Here is a 16,638-nt window from a genome sequence, read left to right as displayed (position 1 = left end):
AAACTGTAATACATGCTGATGAGGTAATAGAGATGGTTCAAGCCTGGGAGTCTCTTTGGCTGGATGTATGGATACCATGCCCAGGACACACATTGTATGGTTCTTAGGCTGAACTGCCCACAACAGGAGAAATACAACTCGGGTGATTTTAGGGAAGACAGACAAACTGCATGCCCAAAGGTGATGTCTGTTACTGTCATCATGTGACCAAATCTCTGTATGGATTTTGTGCTGCAATTGTTGCAGTTGTACTGGTAGAGCTCAGGCTGCAGTCACAGATCAAAGCGGCTGCTTGGAGGTGTAACAGGCATCCTTCTCTGCCTCCTGCTTTCAGGTTCATTCATGGCCAGTTTCTTTGCACTGTCCTTTAGCCAGAGGTTCATATCTTCAGCTTTCACTGTGAGATCAGTTTGTGTGAGATATCCAGGGAATGGCAGTGAGTGACTTTAACTGAGCTTGGTCCAGGACTGTGTCTCTTATCTCCTGCCTTGTGTGAAAACAGCTGCTTCTGTTTCCCAAGAGAAATACCTCTAGTACCAATCATCACTTAATGTGTGTGTGTGTGTGTATATATATATATATATATATATATGTATAGGATCTAAGGTCTCCTATGCATATTTGTAGAATAAATAGCACAGTTTGTTTAACAGTTTATCTGCTGAGTGTTTCCCTTGTCTTTTCATATGGTAAAGTGTTGCAGAAGGCAGCCTTGTGATAGTGCTGTTTCTCTGGGCTGTGTGAATCCGTTGCTAGAGTAAGGAGGATGTTTGGTTTTTCCTGAAGTCCATTGAGTTCTGGTGGAGTAGGATTTAATTCCCTAGCATATAAGGAAGACTTCATACCAAATGCTATAGAACACACACAAAAAATGTGGCCAGAGATCTAACCAACATTGATCATTAAGGATGAGGTTATCTTTATTTCATATCAGTTGTGCAAAATATATATGCTCGGTAGGTATTAGTCACCTAGGTTTGAAGTGTTGTCAGTATCAAGTGCATGGCTCCCCTGGAGAATAATTTGTCTTTAGATGGAAAACACAATACCTCCATCTTCTTTCCATCTGCTATAGAATGAAGAGCCTTAAAATGGCTGTTCAGCTCCTAATAAAGTGAAATTTGTCTAAAAGAAGTTTGTAAATGCTGATATTGTAGGATGTAGGGGGGCAATTTGATTTGAACCTTTGTTGCTGTGAGGTAACCCGAGTTTTGAAACTGTAATGAAGAACTTCTTTAATTCATCCAGATGCAGCTCCATCTGCCAAGTTGTATAGATGATTTCAAAAAATTAACAGTGAGACTGGAAATTACTAAAGTAATGAGAAAAGCCTGTGGTTCAAAGGAAACTTGGTCCTGTCACACAGCTGCATTCTGTAAAAAGAAAAGAGGAAAAAATGACATGGCTAAAATGGCTGTAGTATGTGTTTGGTGGTTCAAAGTGATGTTAACATAGGAATTCTAGAGACAAATTCTGCAAGCAATTTTGACAGAAGCTGTCTGACCTGGAGATCTCTTTGTGGAGCTAGGTTGGTAAAATCTGAGGATGAAAGAGATGAAACTGAATAGAAATGTTAATCATTTAGGAAGTATTCCTAGCGGAAGGAAATAAAGAGGCAGCAAAGATTTGCAGGTCTCAAGATACCAGAAAGGAGATCGATAGAAAAAAAAGACCAGCTTTGTACTTCACTTCACAAAATTGGATTGTATTGTGTCCTGAAATGGGAGCATTGTGTCCTAAAATGGGAGCATAACTCAGCGATGCTGGGATTTTGTGCCACAGCAAAATGTGGATAACTGCAGTTTCACATTGTGTCTGAAGTGTCCAGTTTTTGGGTAGGGGAAAGGTTCTGCTTTCAGGCCAGATTAGTGTTTTGGTTTGAGTCTGAAAGATAACTGTATAAAACAGCTTTGCAGAGATGTTGAACACTCCACACAGTTTACTGGTTGGCTCTGTGGGAACCTGCAATGTGGCATAAACAGTGTCCTGTGTAGGAAAGATTCTGCAAATCACAAAGATTCTGCAAATTGCTTTCCTGTCTTAAAGCAGCATGGTGTTGCTGCTCCAGGAAGGCTGCACATGTTGCAGGTTTCCAAAGAGTGTGTGGGACCGGGGCACAGCTGGAATTCAGGCTGTTCTCTTACTGAATAAGAAGCCAGGTAGGAGGGCATTTCCCTCCCAAGTCTGTGTTCGTTCTTTAGAACTGATGGTGCCAAAATATGCAAAACCTCTCTGTTTTTTTTGCATGTGTTAATGAGGACCTAGAAGGGAACAAAGTTATTACCATGCTTCCAGGGTGTCTTTTGAGGTTGGAAATTTATTTTAGAAAAATCCACATTTCATTTACAGATTGTATTAAGCTGTAAGTACTTGAGTACGTGGTTATGCACTTTCTCCTAATGGCTCATTTTTAGGTAGCACTATTAGTATAGATAGAATAACTAACTGATGATTACTTATATTTTAACATTCCTGTAACACCCTTCTCTAAAGCACTTCTGTTCTCTGCCTTATGGGTAATCAGGTTTGCATTGAAAAGTCTTTAGCAGAGCAATGGTGCTTTGCTCAGCCTTGAAGTTTGCCCTTTAGCAATGCATCTTCCATATACTGCAGAAATTCCCAGCTCTTGCTGTTTGGATGTGGAACCTGCCTTGCTTGCAATAGAAGTGGCTCTTTTGTCTGAATATGGGACTTTACTGTCTCTAACACTGCCATGATCACATAAAAAATTCCAAGAGGAGTTTCCAGTTCAACAGGAATTTTCATTTTTTGCACCTGCCCTTTGGCTTTGTGATTCAGCAGAACCTGCACCTGCAGATATTTGCACCTATGAAAGTTGTCACTGACTTCAGTGATCCCTTTCTGGGGAGAGGCTTATGACCATGGCTGATGACCAGGTTTTGGTTCCGAGTTAGATTCTCACCAAGTTACTGCAATGTCCCTGATGCGACTGCAGTGTACCCAATTTACTCTATTATAGAACAGGAGCAGAATCACTCTTTTGTTCTGCTCAGTGCTCAGCATGCACTGTGCTTTCTGTGTTCATGTGCTGAGCTCTGACTGGAGTGCAGGATGATGTGGTTTGGGACAAGGCAGTCCCTGCCCTGGCTCTCAGCAGCCTGTGGTGCCGTTCTCACTCTGCAGGAAGGTCTCAGCTGGCACTGTCACAGCTGCTGAGGCACCCCTTGCGTGGCAAAGCGTCCTTAGGAGAACTGAAGCTGATTAGGAGTTACCCTCAGGAGAACATTTCAAAAACAGATGGGCCAATCAGACAGAAAAATAAGACTGGGATAGAAGAGAGAAGAGCTAGGAAAAATATGGTGGATTGGAAATAGCTGAAACATTTAAGCTTTTTGTTTTATTTTATTATACTTCATTTATGTTTGTGTCCCTATTCCTACTTTCCACCTACTTTGCTTGGTTCTTTTCTCCTTCCTTTTTATCCTTTTTATTTTTTGGTTACCATGTTTTATTTCTGTTCTTCCCTTCTTTTTTTACACCTTCCTCATTTTCAGCTTTAACTTCTGCAGCACAGTGTTTGCTTCCATCTCATTTGTGACAGTGCTGAAACTGCTACTGCCTGACACAAAGCAGACATTACTTCTTGTCCATCTACCTTACTGTCTCTAGAATCTTTTGTCATCTTTTAAGGAGGAAAAATTGTTTTTATTCACTGCAGGAAACATGTAATCCCAAAGAACTGCTGAGATAGGACAAGGCACAATTAAACATCTAGCAGTTCTGTTAGAGGCACTCCAGGCTTGGCCTTGGGCTGTCTGTGTCTTGAATTGATGTTACATTGACTCTGGTGAGGGGACAGGACCAGGCAAAAAGGGCAGAAATGTTCAGCTATGCATTGGGCAGCTGTGCCCTGAGACATACAGTCATGGCAAGGGTGTGGGTGGACAAGATCCATGTCAGTGGTATATATAATGTACAGTTCTTCCCCAGTAATTTATTTTAGAAGGGCTGAAAAAAGTTCTTTATTTTTGTAACGAAGAAAAAAAAACCCAAAAACCCCAACACATAGGAATTGTTAATTGTCCCATCGCATTATGGGAAATTTCATGCAGATCCCATTTTTTGATCTTTCTTTTATTAGCTGTAAGGAGCAATCACATGGAGTCATGGAATCTGGTAGGTTGGAAAAGACCTCTAAGATCACCAAGTTCAACCTGTGAGCAATCCCCACCTTGCTAACCAGACCAGAGCTCTGAGTGCCACATCCAGTTGCTCCTCAGACACCTCCACCTCCATCTGATTGTCAAAAGATACTCACAGAAAAATCAGTCCTGGCTGGCAGTGCAGCCAGTGCAAAGGATGTGCATCAGTGATCTTCCTTTGTATACAACTCACCATACCACAGAAACAATAGATTGGAAAAGCCCTCTGAGATCACTGAGTCCACCCAAGACCAAACACTGCTATAGGCTAGACCATGGCACTGAGTGCCGCATCCAGGCTTTCCTTAAACTCCTCCAGGGATGGTGACTCCAGCACCTCCTTGTGCAGCCCACCCCAGTCTCTAAACGTGACAACAGACACAGCTAAACAAAAGTTTGCTGTTGTGTTATGAAGTCATATCTGTGGGATATTCACTTCAACATGCAACTGTTTATTTAACTGTTATCCCTGTCGTGTGTGATGAGCATCCACATGAAGACACTCCCACATGTGATTCTGATAAAAAACTGCCTGATAAAATGGAATATATTGTATTTGCAATGACTTTCAAGGTTCAACATTTCAGAAATAAAGTGCATCAAGTTTAGAATCATGCTAAACTATCAAGCCATATTCATATCATATTTGTGACAAGTGGTCTCATAGCTGTGGAGCTTGAACTATATTTTCCTGTGTGTAAGTTTTTATACTGCAAATAATTTATTTAGTTGACACAATAAAAATATATTAACAAATGACTTACGGGGCTCAGAAATGTGAGGTTTTAAAGAGATGGGCTAGTTGAAGGGCAACTATAGAAATGATAAAGGAACAGATATGTGGTGGAAAAGGTGACTTGACCTTAAATGTTGAGGAAATGAAGTGGAAAACTTGTACAGTAGGGAATGCACTCTTGGTTTGGATATGGAATTGAGATGTGGGAGACTGGGACTTCTGTCTCTGGCAGAGGACAGTGTGGGTCTGTTGCTCTGGCTGTAATTAAGAAAGCAGGGATCTGATGTTAGATTTGGAGAAAGTGCTTTCTGCTAAAGCTCTTGGAATGATGATGGGCTGAGGTCCATGGGTGTGGGCTCTGAAGAGAAGTTCCAGTTTTAGAATATCCTCAACATTAGTGTTCCTTAGAGGTTCTCCATCTGCTTGGTATGCCCAAGCAAGGGTATTTTCCAAGATTTGCATTCCTACTTCATGCAGTCTGGGTCAAAAAAGCACAAGATCTCTTCTTTGCTGACTCTGTGTCTAGAAAACTGACTTGCAACATGAGTCAGCACTACTCTGCTATATTCAGGTTTCTGACATCTCAGAATAAAGCTCCAAGGGGAAATTCATGAACTGCATGAGAAATACCATCCTGTTCTCTGCTCACTCTGGGATGTGGGAGGGAAGCATGCTATGCTGAGGACAAGGAGTGTGGCCCCTGTCCCTTTCCCAGGCTCTGCCTGGCAGCACATGTGTGCTCATGCACATTTGGACGTGGATTTGAGAAAGCAAGAAGTAATTACCCTTGTAGAAAACCTTCTGCTTCAATTGCCTCAAGCTAAAAGTCTGAAAAGAGTTGCATAAGCCCATGTGTGTGTGCAGCATAGGTGGGATAGGTTATCTCTTGAAGGACTCAGCAATGCATGACTTACTACTTTCCCTGACAGAGAAGGAGAATTTTGATCAAAGCAGTTGAAGCAGTTCTCTAGAACTGTGAAAAGTGAGAGGAGTTATCACACATTATAACACACCCATTGATTTGGCTTCAGCCACATTTTGTTTTTTCTGTGAGCTCCTAAGGCTGTCTTGCCTGTAACAAACATTTTAAACAATTTTTTTTTCCCTTTTATTTAACAATATTCTTTTTTTCCCCCCATATCTGTCACCTTTTAATTCTATTCATGGCCAGTAGAGTAAGCAGCCTTACAAGGGTTTATGGGCAAGTGTCATAGATCAGAAAAATTAGGAATCCTTCTGTGTGCACTCTTGATGGGTTCACATTGATGGATGAGATGTCAGTTCAAGAGTAATTGATTTTCCTAGACAAAATAGGTGTGTCTAGGTGTGCTTCTGTGAACAATGGAAAACTATACTTAGACTAAGTTCACTGGTTTTGCTTTGGGGACAGAGTAGTGCAATCATGCAACAGCCTGTTGAGTAAATGTTAATTAAGAAGGTTTTCATCTAATTTGAAGCTCATTAATTCACTCAATAGCATTTTTATAAAATTGAGGAACAATCTGAAATGAGATCTTGTACTATGAACATTAGGTAGTTAATGGGTCTGCCCTTCATTCGTCTGTGTAAAATCCATTCCTTATTCCCAAATATTTCATGTAATTTTTTTCCCCATTCAAAATTCTTCATAGAATTTCCTGTGCCAATTTAGCCCACTTTAAATGTAACAGGAAAGCATTTGATGTTTAAAAAGCTCACTTTCCCTCATTGGTCTGCGTTTTCTGAATGTTACAAAGGATGGTTCAGTGAGAAAAGCAGCACTAGGCGAGCTATTTTGCAACCTATTGAGAAAGCATGGGAGGGAAAGGAAGCCCCGCAGAGGACTGGTGATGAATTCCCCATCCCCTAGGACTAAAGGTGTCTCCCCTTGTGCTTCTGACGCTTTCAGGAAAGGACGCAGAAAATCGCTTTTCTGGTGGTGAACTGTCAGAGGAAGTCTACACCTGCCTGCCCTGCAGAGAAGGATGCTCTTTCTGCACAGATGACACTCCCTGCTATGCACAGGAGGACAAGTATCTGCGGCTGGCCATCATCTCCTTCCAGACGCTCTGCATGCTGCTGGACTTCATCAGCATGCTGGTGGTCTACCATTTCCGCAAGGCCAAGGTAAACCCCTGGGTTCTATTTGGGTGTTCTCCTCCTCACTGTGCAGTATGTGCTCGTTCATCTTGGTCCTACAGCTTCCCGTTTTGAGGGTCCCTGGTGGGGGTGTTTACAGGGGTCCCAGGACGAGGGAAGAGACGAGAATCTTGACTCCATGTTTCAGAAGTCTGATTTATTATTTAAGATTTATTATTTTATGATATATATTATACTAAAAGGAAATTATAAAAAGCTATACTAAAAGAATAGAAGAAAGGATTTCATCAGAAGGCTAGCAAGGAATAGAAAAGAAAGAATGATAATAAAATCTTGTTACTGACCAGAGAGTCTGAGACAGCTGGACTGTGATTGGCCATTAATTAAAAATAACCACATGAGGCCAATCAAAGATGCACCTGTTGCATTCCACAGCAGCAGATAGTTAATGCTGACATTTTTTTCCTGAGGCCTCTCAGCTTCTCAGGAGAAAAATCCTAACAAAAGTATTTTGCAGAAAATATGTCTGTGACAGTTTCTCAGGCAAAGAGCGCAGCTCAAGGGGAGGATGGGATTTCCAAACAGGAGTGTTTTCCTGAATTGTTTATGTGGTTTTGGGGAAGAAGAAGAAGAAGAAGAAAAAAAGCTGAGCAATTTGTGTCTTCCAGTGAAATATGCTTGCATTTATAGATGTTCAGCAAAAATCAAGGAAACTATTAAGTAATTTTGGAAAATCGGGCCTGTTAAATATGCACATATCTAAAGGGACATGGGGTTTTTAGAAACTTGGGATCATGAAAGTCTCTGCATTACCACTAATGGGAATGATGCTTGATTTTGATATATTTGAGTGAGTAGCTGGAAAATAATTATGGCAAAGAGAAATCTTTCTGAATAATTCTAGTTCCTAGAGAGTTTAAATGTGATTCTCTGGTTAAAGATTATTATTTTTTCACTATAGCAAGAGTATACTAAGGAGTATCTGTAAATAGCTGATGCAGCGTTTATGTACGAAGCTAATGAACTTTCTACTTTTACCTCACTGAAAGTCTGGTAACATCTCAGAATCTCACTGTTGCCTCAATAAATGCAGAAAATTCTCTGAAACTTCAAATTTATTTAAAAGAAATTAACTGAAGATGGCATATATTCACTACCTACATTTGGGAAATGTAGGTGTGCACACAGTATGCTACATTATTGAAATTAATAGCTTCATCCACTTTCTATACCTAGATAAGTATTTCCATTTTGGTTTTTGGAACACTTGATCCCACAGTCTACCTGATCCTGCAGTGTCTGTGTTACAAATACATGGCTCATTTTGCAAGATTTTAATATCCTGCCAGGAAATCACAGAATGAGCAGTGACATTCCCTTTTTTATCTCTTCTGTTTCTGACAGTGTCTTTGTATTTAATGATATTATAGTAAATAATTCAAATTACAGACTTAATTGTATTCATGAAGTTTTTTGTTATGAAAAGTTTGTTGTAGGCATCTGTTTAGTTGCTTGACATTAACTTCGCAGAAGAACTTCCTTCTGATTTTGTGAGGTTTTAATCTGTTAATGTTACTCACTTTTAATGTCCTAAACAATATCATGACAAGCATTTCTTGTGAGTAAAAACTATTTCTAGACTTAGAAAGTGATATGCGGCTATTGCAAGCTGGGCTTCACTTCTTTTTTACACACCACAATATTGATTGTTGTATAGGAAATATTTACATTTTCTCACAAACAGGTTGAGAGATACTTTTCACTCTTGCACTTGTACACTTGAATATGTTCTGATAGAGATATCTGCTAGAGTAAGAAGATGTATCTTTATTAGACAAAACACAGAAATCTTGTGTTTCACAAAACCTGCTAGTGATGAATAGCACATTTTTACATTTGTGTTGGTTAGTTATTTCTCCAAAGCAGTCTATGAATAAAGAAACACATGGAATCTGAATCTTTAATGCCAAAGCAATACTAAAGCAGCATATACACATCTTTTGTTGTCTCTGAAGTGTTTTTCAGTCATTAGGAAAAAGTTTGTGCTTTTCTTTTTCCAGATTCCCTCTTACCATTGGTAGTCATGACATATGGATAAGTGAGAATCAGTCATAAAACAAAGCATTCTTTTTCCCTGAAATAAAAAAATATGCCTTTGAGACATTGCCTTTCATTCAGTTGACCAGAGATGGATTCAGTTACAGTTTTGGTACCTTACAGGAAAGTTAACATTTCTCTAAATGTGTATCTCACAAGGAAAAGGGAAGGAAACATGAGACAAAAGAAGTAATATGGTGATTAACAGACCTTTCCATTATGATTGATGTTTTCAAGTAATAGAAACTGATAGATTTTTCATTGCTTTTCATGTCATTCAGTTGAGTTTTTCTTGGATATTCCTTTAGTGTTTTTTATCTTATTGGTACAGCATGAAAAAGATCTAGTGTGTTTACCATGACATGAGAAGTTTTATGAAGGGCAAACATACTGAGAACAATGAGTATTTTTTATAAGAAAACTGCTGGTTACATTGGGAAATGACAGAAATTTGGAGTGAAGGAAGAAAACTAGTAGCTCACTATGTACTCTCTGCCAAGGAGGTAAAATCATGATAATGAAAGAACACATATTGAAGTATATTCAAAATTTCTGCCCTTTTGAGAATTTTCAACTGTTAGTGAAGCAAACCACAATTAGGTTAGTATCTATGTCTGTGATTAAAGTTGCTGTGTTAAACTGCTCATTTCCATTATGCTGTGTGGGAGTCAGGGAAAAGCATTTCTTTCGATTCTCTCCCACGTGTAGCACTACAATATTCAAATGGTTGCAAAAAATAGTTTTTAATGCAACATTTGAACAGAAAGAACAGCATACTGCTACTATATCAAGAAGCAAACTTTAAAGTGTTTAAGACAGCAAAAGATGGCAGTTGAAAATAAAAGATGTTAAATTAAGGCCCTTTCAGTGCTGAAAGGAATGAAGAGAAGATACATGACATTTTGATCTGTCTGTTGATCAGTAAAATCAGAAGGTAAAGGGGATCAAATTACCTCTTCAGTAAAAGTGACTGCAGAAGGTTTCTCAATGCTTGTGCTTCATGGGGGCTCCTGGTAATTACTGCCTTCAGAAAACTAAGGTCCTGAAAAGTTAAGGTCTGCTGACAGAAAGCACTTGGGAAGAAACACCCCAGGCACCTTGGCAGTGATATATAATAATTCACAAAAAGAATGACAAAGGTCCATAAGCATCCTTCAGCTTATGATGGAAATGACAAGACATTTTTTTGTCTTAAAAAAGATCAACGTATCAGTAAGAGCAGAGAGAGATCATAAGTATTTTAGGGAAGTGAAGAAATACCTCAGCTATTCAGATCACACTGGTTGTGCTTTTTATGACCAAGCAGTACTTAGAGTGGAAAATTGCCACAGCCTGGTTTTGTCAACAGTGTGGAATGTATGTGAGATCCAGGGCAGTTGCTGAAAGCCCAACCATGGGTGAAAGATGGAGCCCTGCACTGCCACAGAGCACAGCCATGAGAACAGAGACCTTTTTGACAATTACTGCCAAAGTGTTACTGAGAAAATGTGATGATACAACTTTCATTTTGACAGATCATTATTACTCACCTAGGCCATAATAATAAAACTCTACAGAGAACCTGGTAAATACCAGCTTGTGAGTTCCCACTCAGACCTTGACAAAATGAATGGTAATGAATAGGCAAAGCCTATAGCAAGCCAGGAGACTGGCTTTTAAAAGCCAGGCTTCTCTTTGGAGGGACTTCTACAAATCTCTGAAGTTTTAAGTCTCATCTTCTAGAACTTCTGAAGGTTCCTCTGAAGAATCCTCTTCAGACTTCTGTCCAGAAAAACTGCCAAACTATTTATTGTGTAATAAGTTTACATTAGGAGCAGTAGAGGAGCAATGGAAGGTAGGAAATGTGACATCTGTATTTATAAAGCCTCCTTATAATAGTGACAAGAGCTAAAGATCAGCAGGTCCAACTTTCACACTTGGAAATTCAAAGTAATGGTAACAAATAACAAAACTTCTGGGTCCATGGACAAATGTGGGAAGTGGGCTTTTGTGAGAATATGATGTCCTATAAATGTATTTGCAGCTCTGTGAAGGAGGATTATGACCATGTGGATATGAGAGTGCTTCTTCCAAGGTCTGCCACCAAAAGCTCTTGAAATTTTGGTCTCAAGGGTGCAGGTGAGCTGCACTATTTGTAGGTAACCAAGGGGTGGCAGAGGAAAAGACAGGTCAGGAAATACAGTATAAAGTCATGTACAGAAGTGAGATATTGATGTGCAAACATAGATATCTATTCATGGTTCTTCTTAGGGTATCACTAGAGGGATTAAGGATCAAGGGATCTCTCAAATGTTCAAGGAATCTCTCAAATGACTTTAAAAAAAGAAGTAGTTGCATTACAAAACTTTTAGTTGCTTTATGTCACTCACTGGCAAAGAATGTTACAGATCCCAAACTATAAAGCAATTCAGATAGGAAGGTATCATGGAGGATATTTCTCTCTATATATATCTCTTTCTGTATATGTTTCTATATTTTTGGATGTTTAAACACAGTGGTTTTGGTGAAATATCTGGTGCTTAAGGTCATAATTTTATTGTTGGAAACTTGGAGGATAGATCAGGAAGGATCACTGTATGCTTCTTTAATAATGCAGCACAGACCATGAAGTGAGGTAGCACACTACAGTCTAAACCAGAATATCTTTTGTTTTCTTGGCAAAGCATCATTAAGTTAGATTCCATGTCTCTTCTTGAAAACCTTGTAGTTACTCATGTAGACTTGCACATTTGATAGGTGACAGAACAAAATTTAGCTTGTTCTTCCAAAATACAGTTGATCCAAACTACTGGTACCACTGACCAGTCTGACCATTGCCAACCTGTAAATGTAAGTGCACAATAGTGACTTCAACAGTTGTTGGAATTGGCCAGAAGAGCGGAATGGAATAGCAAAAAGATACTGTGACAAAGCTCTGATCAGTGCTGTGGAATTCTTTTGAGGCTTTGTCAAACACAGGTGAAAGTGACTCAGCAGTCCTGAGATCAGCTCAGCAGTAATGTTATTTAACTGCAAGAGTCATAACTGGAGAAAGTCACAGGCAGAAAAGGTGGCCCATTGCCAAGAAAAGGAAGAACTCCAAAACGATAAGAACACAAAAAATCTGGAAGAAGGCACAGAAGGAGTAGCAGAAGCTAAACTGCTAGTGAAAAGATTTGTAGGGAAACACAGAAAAAGATGAAAAATATAATAGATAAAGAGGAGATGCTACTGCTATAATGGGAAAAGGCGAAGCATTTCGGCAGGAGAGCAAATGGGGGAAATGTGCCTAACAAAGAGAAAAGAGGAAAAATTATTCATAGCTAATACAGAAGGGAAATCAGATGTGTGGATTACTTCGAAGAAATCTTTCCTGTTGGCAGCCCTTGTGCCAATCAGTAGTGAAAGCTGGAAGTCATGAACCTGGTATTAACACAAGGTGCAAGAGGCTCAAAAACTCAAGGGAGATGAACATTTGTGAAATTCCATCAGAAAAACTGACAGCACCAGTTTTATGCCACTGAGGGAATTGTGTGATGAAGCCTGGGAAAAAGATATCTTTCCTCAATAGTGAAAGTGTTGAAATTCTATTTTGATTTGTCTGACAGAGTGATTTTCCTGAATATGACCTTGGGAGATGATGAGGCTTCTGCAGTGTCAGAGAAGGAAAGGGACTCTGGATGCAAAACAAGGAGCAGGCTCAGTGCTGTTGATAGTTGTGTTATGTGTCTTAGAGGAGTTTTACAGACTTAGAATCTCCTTACAGAGGAGTCTGTAAAGGAACAGGCTCCTCTTATTCCCTTGGTTGTCAAAGGCTTTAACAGTGTTTGAGTATGAGGATCTTGCAGAACAACTTTCAGCCTTACTCATGGCTGCATATAGAGGTGCAAAACATTCTCTAAGTTGAAAAATTAAGGAACAAAACAGCTCAAGGTGATACTAGCAAACATCTTTATGTGCTGTGGCATTAGTATTGATTTAATAATGCAAACATCACTACAAAAAACACGTCCAAAAAGTATGAGGCTAAGCTAACAAAAGTAGCTGTTTAGACAAGGACAGAAATCATATTAAAACAAATATTCTCGAAAATGAGAAGCTGAACAGTGATTTTGTAAGGAAAAGCATCAAAACCAAAGTAGAATTCATCTGTGCAAGCAGTGCTGTGTGGACCAAGGGAGAGCTCAAACAGGGAATGACCAACTGCAGCATTGATTACATACAGTGTAAGGGTAGCAAAGCTGCTGGCAAGAAACTGAACATTTAAATAACTATGAATGAAAATAAGATTTTTTTTTTATTTTAGACTTAACATAGGGATAGAAATCCACCAGAGCCTTAGAGAAAACCAGCCGTGTTGTAATCATGTTTTTGTTAAAGTACTTGACTGTGGAAGGACATTACCTGCAAAGAACCTAAAAGGCTCATCTGTTATAAGGCTGCCTTTTCAAATGAATGGAAAGAAGAGCTGAAAATAACTGACCTTTGCACAGCAGCCTTCCACCTCAAACAGGGAGCTTTGGGTAGAATGCAGCTGCTGGGAGGAATTGTAAGTGCCCTTAAGAAATGCCAAGAACCTCTGCTGGCACAGAGAACACAGAGGTTGATCTCAGCCATGGAGTGGAAGACATTAATTGCTGCTTTGTGATGAAGGAGAGATGAGAATGTGCTGCCAGCCTTGACTCATGCTAGACCTTTTCAGAAGGGTCTTGTTTGCTGGGAATTCTCATTCAGATCAATGCTAAAGGCTTCAAAGTGGTTGCACTAAAGCCAAACTACTTTGCCCTCATCTCACCATCTTGTGGTGCTGCCAGGGTCTGGAGAGAGGGGAACAGAGAGCGAGCATGGGGATCTGGGCTTTCCATCTTCCTGTTGCACCTGTGGCCAGCGTCTCTGGATGTAAATCCAGCATTTCAAGGTAAAATTGGTAGTAGTGAGAACACTTGGAGGAGGTTGTTTTCAGCTCTGAAAAATAGTGGAAGAAATGCTTGGAGTTCAACAGGGTAATTTGGAATGGTGTTGTCGTATGGCATTAACAATGATGGACTGTAATAGAACCCATTGGAATGAAGGGCTTTGCCCTGTTCAAGACCATTTCCAATCTCAAATATTGGAAATTTTTAACTAAATGACATTTTATTTTGCTAGTTTTCTCCACCCCTGCCCTCCCCAACCCCCCTTTTATGAACATTAGGGAACTGATGGAAGTATAGAAATATAAATAATTTTAATGAGAGGAAGAAAATATACATCTTGAACACCAATCAAGGTAAATACAGTTAACAGGACCATATATGTCTAATCATTAACAGGACCATATGTCTAATCATCAACAGGAATAAATAATTTTCCCTCTCTTGAAGGCAATGTGGCAAATAAGAGCTACAGAATGTTTTAATATGGTTTTTATTCTGTCAAATACAGATTTTCATTTTGGAGTTCAGGGTGGCTAGATACACTCTGCCACCACTATCCCATTTTTTTATTTAGTGTAAATATATTTAAGTGTTCTGCTAAATATGATTTCAAAACTGTGAAGATATTCCCTAAGCAGTGCAATTTTAAATACTGCACAGAAGTGCACATAGATGGAAAGGCAACATGCAAATTTATGCTGTAGTTCCCCTTTCTAATATTGAGAAATCAAGAATGTCTTTTCTCCCTCACTGCAGCCGCAATAGGATACAGTAATTCAGAATGAGGTAATCACAGGCTATTGATGTGTGATACATCTTTAAATATTAAAGCATGCTGGCTTTGCAAACATACCTCTTTTTCTAATGTAAATCAGCCAATCCTTTTTCCTTGGTTTTTTACTCCACAGTGGCATCTTGATGTGCTTATGCCTGGATGGTTTTCATCTTTGGTGCACATTCTGCTTTTTTCTCCCTAGACAACAATTTCTGACATTTCAGCTGAAGTGGAAACTTGATAGAGGGAAGATTTTGCACAGATGGAACAGCTGCCTTTACATGCTGTGCTGGTGGGCTTACCTGATAGTTCACTCAGCATATACACATTCTGTGCAGTGCATTAGACACCCTTTTTTCATCCTATCCTAGGGTGAGAACCTAATTTCTTGTGATTTCTCAGGAAGTTTATTGTAGTCTTCAGAGGTGCAAGTTTAAAGACATTGCCGATGTTGTTTTCAAAACTGTTGCTTTTTGTGGAATTCTCATTTCCTTTATTTGCATTTCCCTTCCCATTTTTCTGTGTGGTTTAGATGTGCCTTTAGGGGTGCTGTGCTTTCTTAATTCCCACATAAGTAACTTAAGAGTGCCATGTTGGCAAGATAAGAAGTGTAGGGGCCATTAGCCTTCAGCAGCAATTGAGTCTCAGGGAGGATGTACTGGCTGCTGGAATTCCCAAAAACAGTAGGCATGGCTGCAGTGTTTGCAGGGTATTGTATGTATTCACTTCATAAGGCCTAAGGTTTCACATGAATATGAATTTGCATTTAATACACAGTTTAGAGGCATCAAGTACTTGTGAATAGAAAAATAAATTACCGACACTTTGAAAACTAATGAAAACTGAAGTGTGAAGAAACTAAAGATCTAGATGTGAAATATGTTCATTGATTTCAGTTCAGGCTTGTCGTGGTTTGACCGGAAATGGGACATCTGGGATATTTTGTTTTGCTGTGATTACCAATGGGTAATTGGAATTTAAGATGGGCACTTAGTTTGACCAGTGGGACATTTGGATCCGCCTCTTGAGACTACGAACTCAAGGGGTTAAAAGCAGGGCTCTTGGCCTTCGGAGCCCTCTTGGGATTTCCGGCGTGAAGAAGTCTCTCCCCCGGCCCAGTTTCTGGCTGGGCTGGGGGAGGGGAGAGCCACGTGGGCCATCTACGGTAGGCCCGGGTTCGGAGGAAGGGTGGCAGACCCTTGAGCGACCAGTTTATTCCCCCCCCCCCAGAGAATGCAGCCCGTGCTCGAACTGTATATCTTGCAACTTGATATCATGTGCCGGCAGGCAGCACGGCTGGGAGGAGAAAGGGGGGGGCAGCGGGCAGTCCGGCCGCCTGGGAGAACTTTTAACCCTTTGGGGAATGAAGGCTTCGCAGAACATTGCCTTTCCTGGGAAAGGGACAGGAGTGGAAGATGAAGGAAGAAAATTAGGCCAGTAAGGAGGGTCTGGCAAAGGGAGAAGAGAGATGTTGAAGGAATGGAGGAAGATGGAGTGGCAGTTTTTGCTGGACTCTTTTTTGTTGTATTTCCATGGACTGTTTCCTGGTGAGGCAGAGGCTGTATTGCAGGGGGAAGCGGAGGCTCGGCGTCAAGAGAGTTTGGTTTTGAGACCCCTCGGCCCCAGGGGGTATAGAAGACATGGGGGGGACAGAGGTCCCAGGATTGTGACTGTACTCTGCTTGGAACGAGACGAGGCATTCTTAAAAGGCCCTGAAGGCAGGCCCCTGCCCCATCCCATGCCAGGTGGTGAGAGCACCTCGGCATGGAAAGGAGATGTCACGAGGTAGCAAGATACCGGGCGGATTGCTGATTGTGACAAGAAGTCCGTGGCACAAGGAAGGACTCCGTCTATCCCTTATGAGCTGAAGATTTGATTTTTTTTTTTTCCAAA

The 16,638-nt window shown here is 40.2% G+C and overlaps 1 protein-coding gene across 1 annotated transcript in view; it reads left to right on the top strand.

The window, feature by feature from the left end:
• Positions 1-16,638, top strand: part of GPR158 (G protein-coupled receptor 158) — a 190,858-nt gene that overhangs the window by 79,504 nt on the left and 94,716 nt on the right. Inside the window, exon 4 of the mRNA XM_054273612.1 lies at positions 6,788-7,005. Within this exon, the coding sequence (XP_054129587.1) occupies positions 6,788-7,005 (218 nt within the window). The remainder of the gene's footprint in view (positions 1-6,787; positions 7,006-16,638) is intronic.

This window comes from Melozone crissalis, unplaced genomic scaffold (assembly GCF_028551555.1).
Source record: "Melozone crissalis strain CALT ecotype California unplaced genomic scaffold, PUWL_Pcris_2 ptg000016l_1, whole genome shotgun sequence".
NCBI classification, from domain to species: domain Eukaryota; kingdom Metazoa; phylum Chordata; class Aves; order Passeriformes; family Passerellidae; genus Melozone; species Melozone crissalis.
The sequence above is the reverse complement of the archived record's forward strand: the minus strand, read 5'-3'. Positions and strand labels throughout refer to the sequence as shown.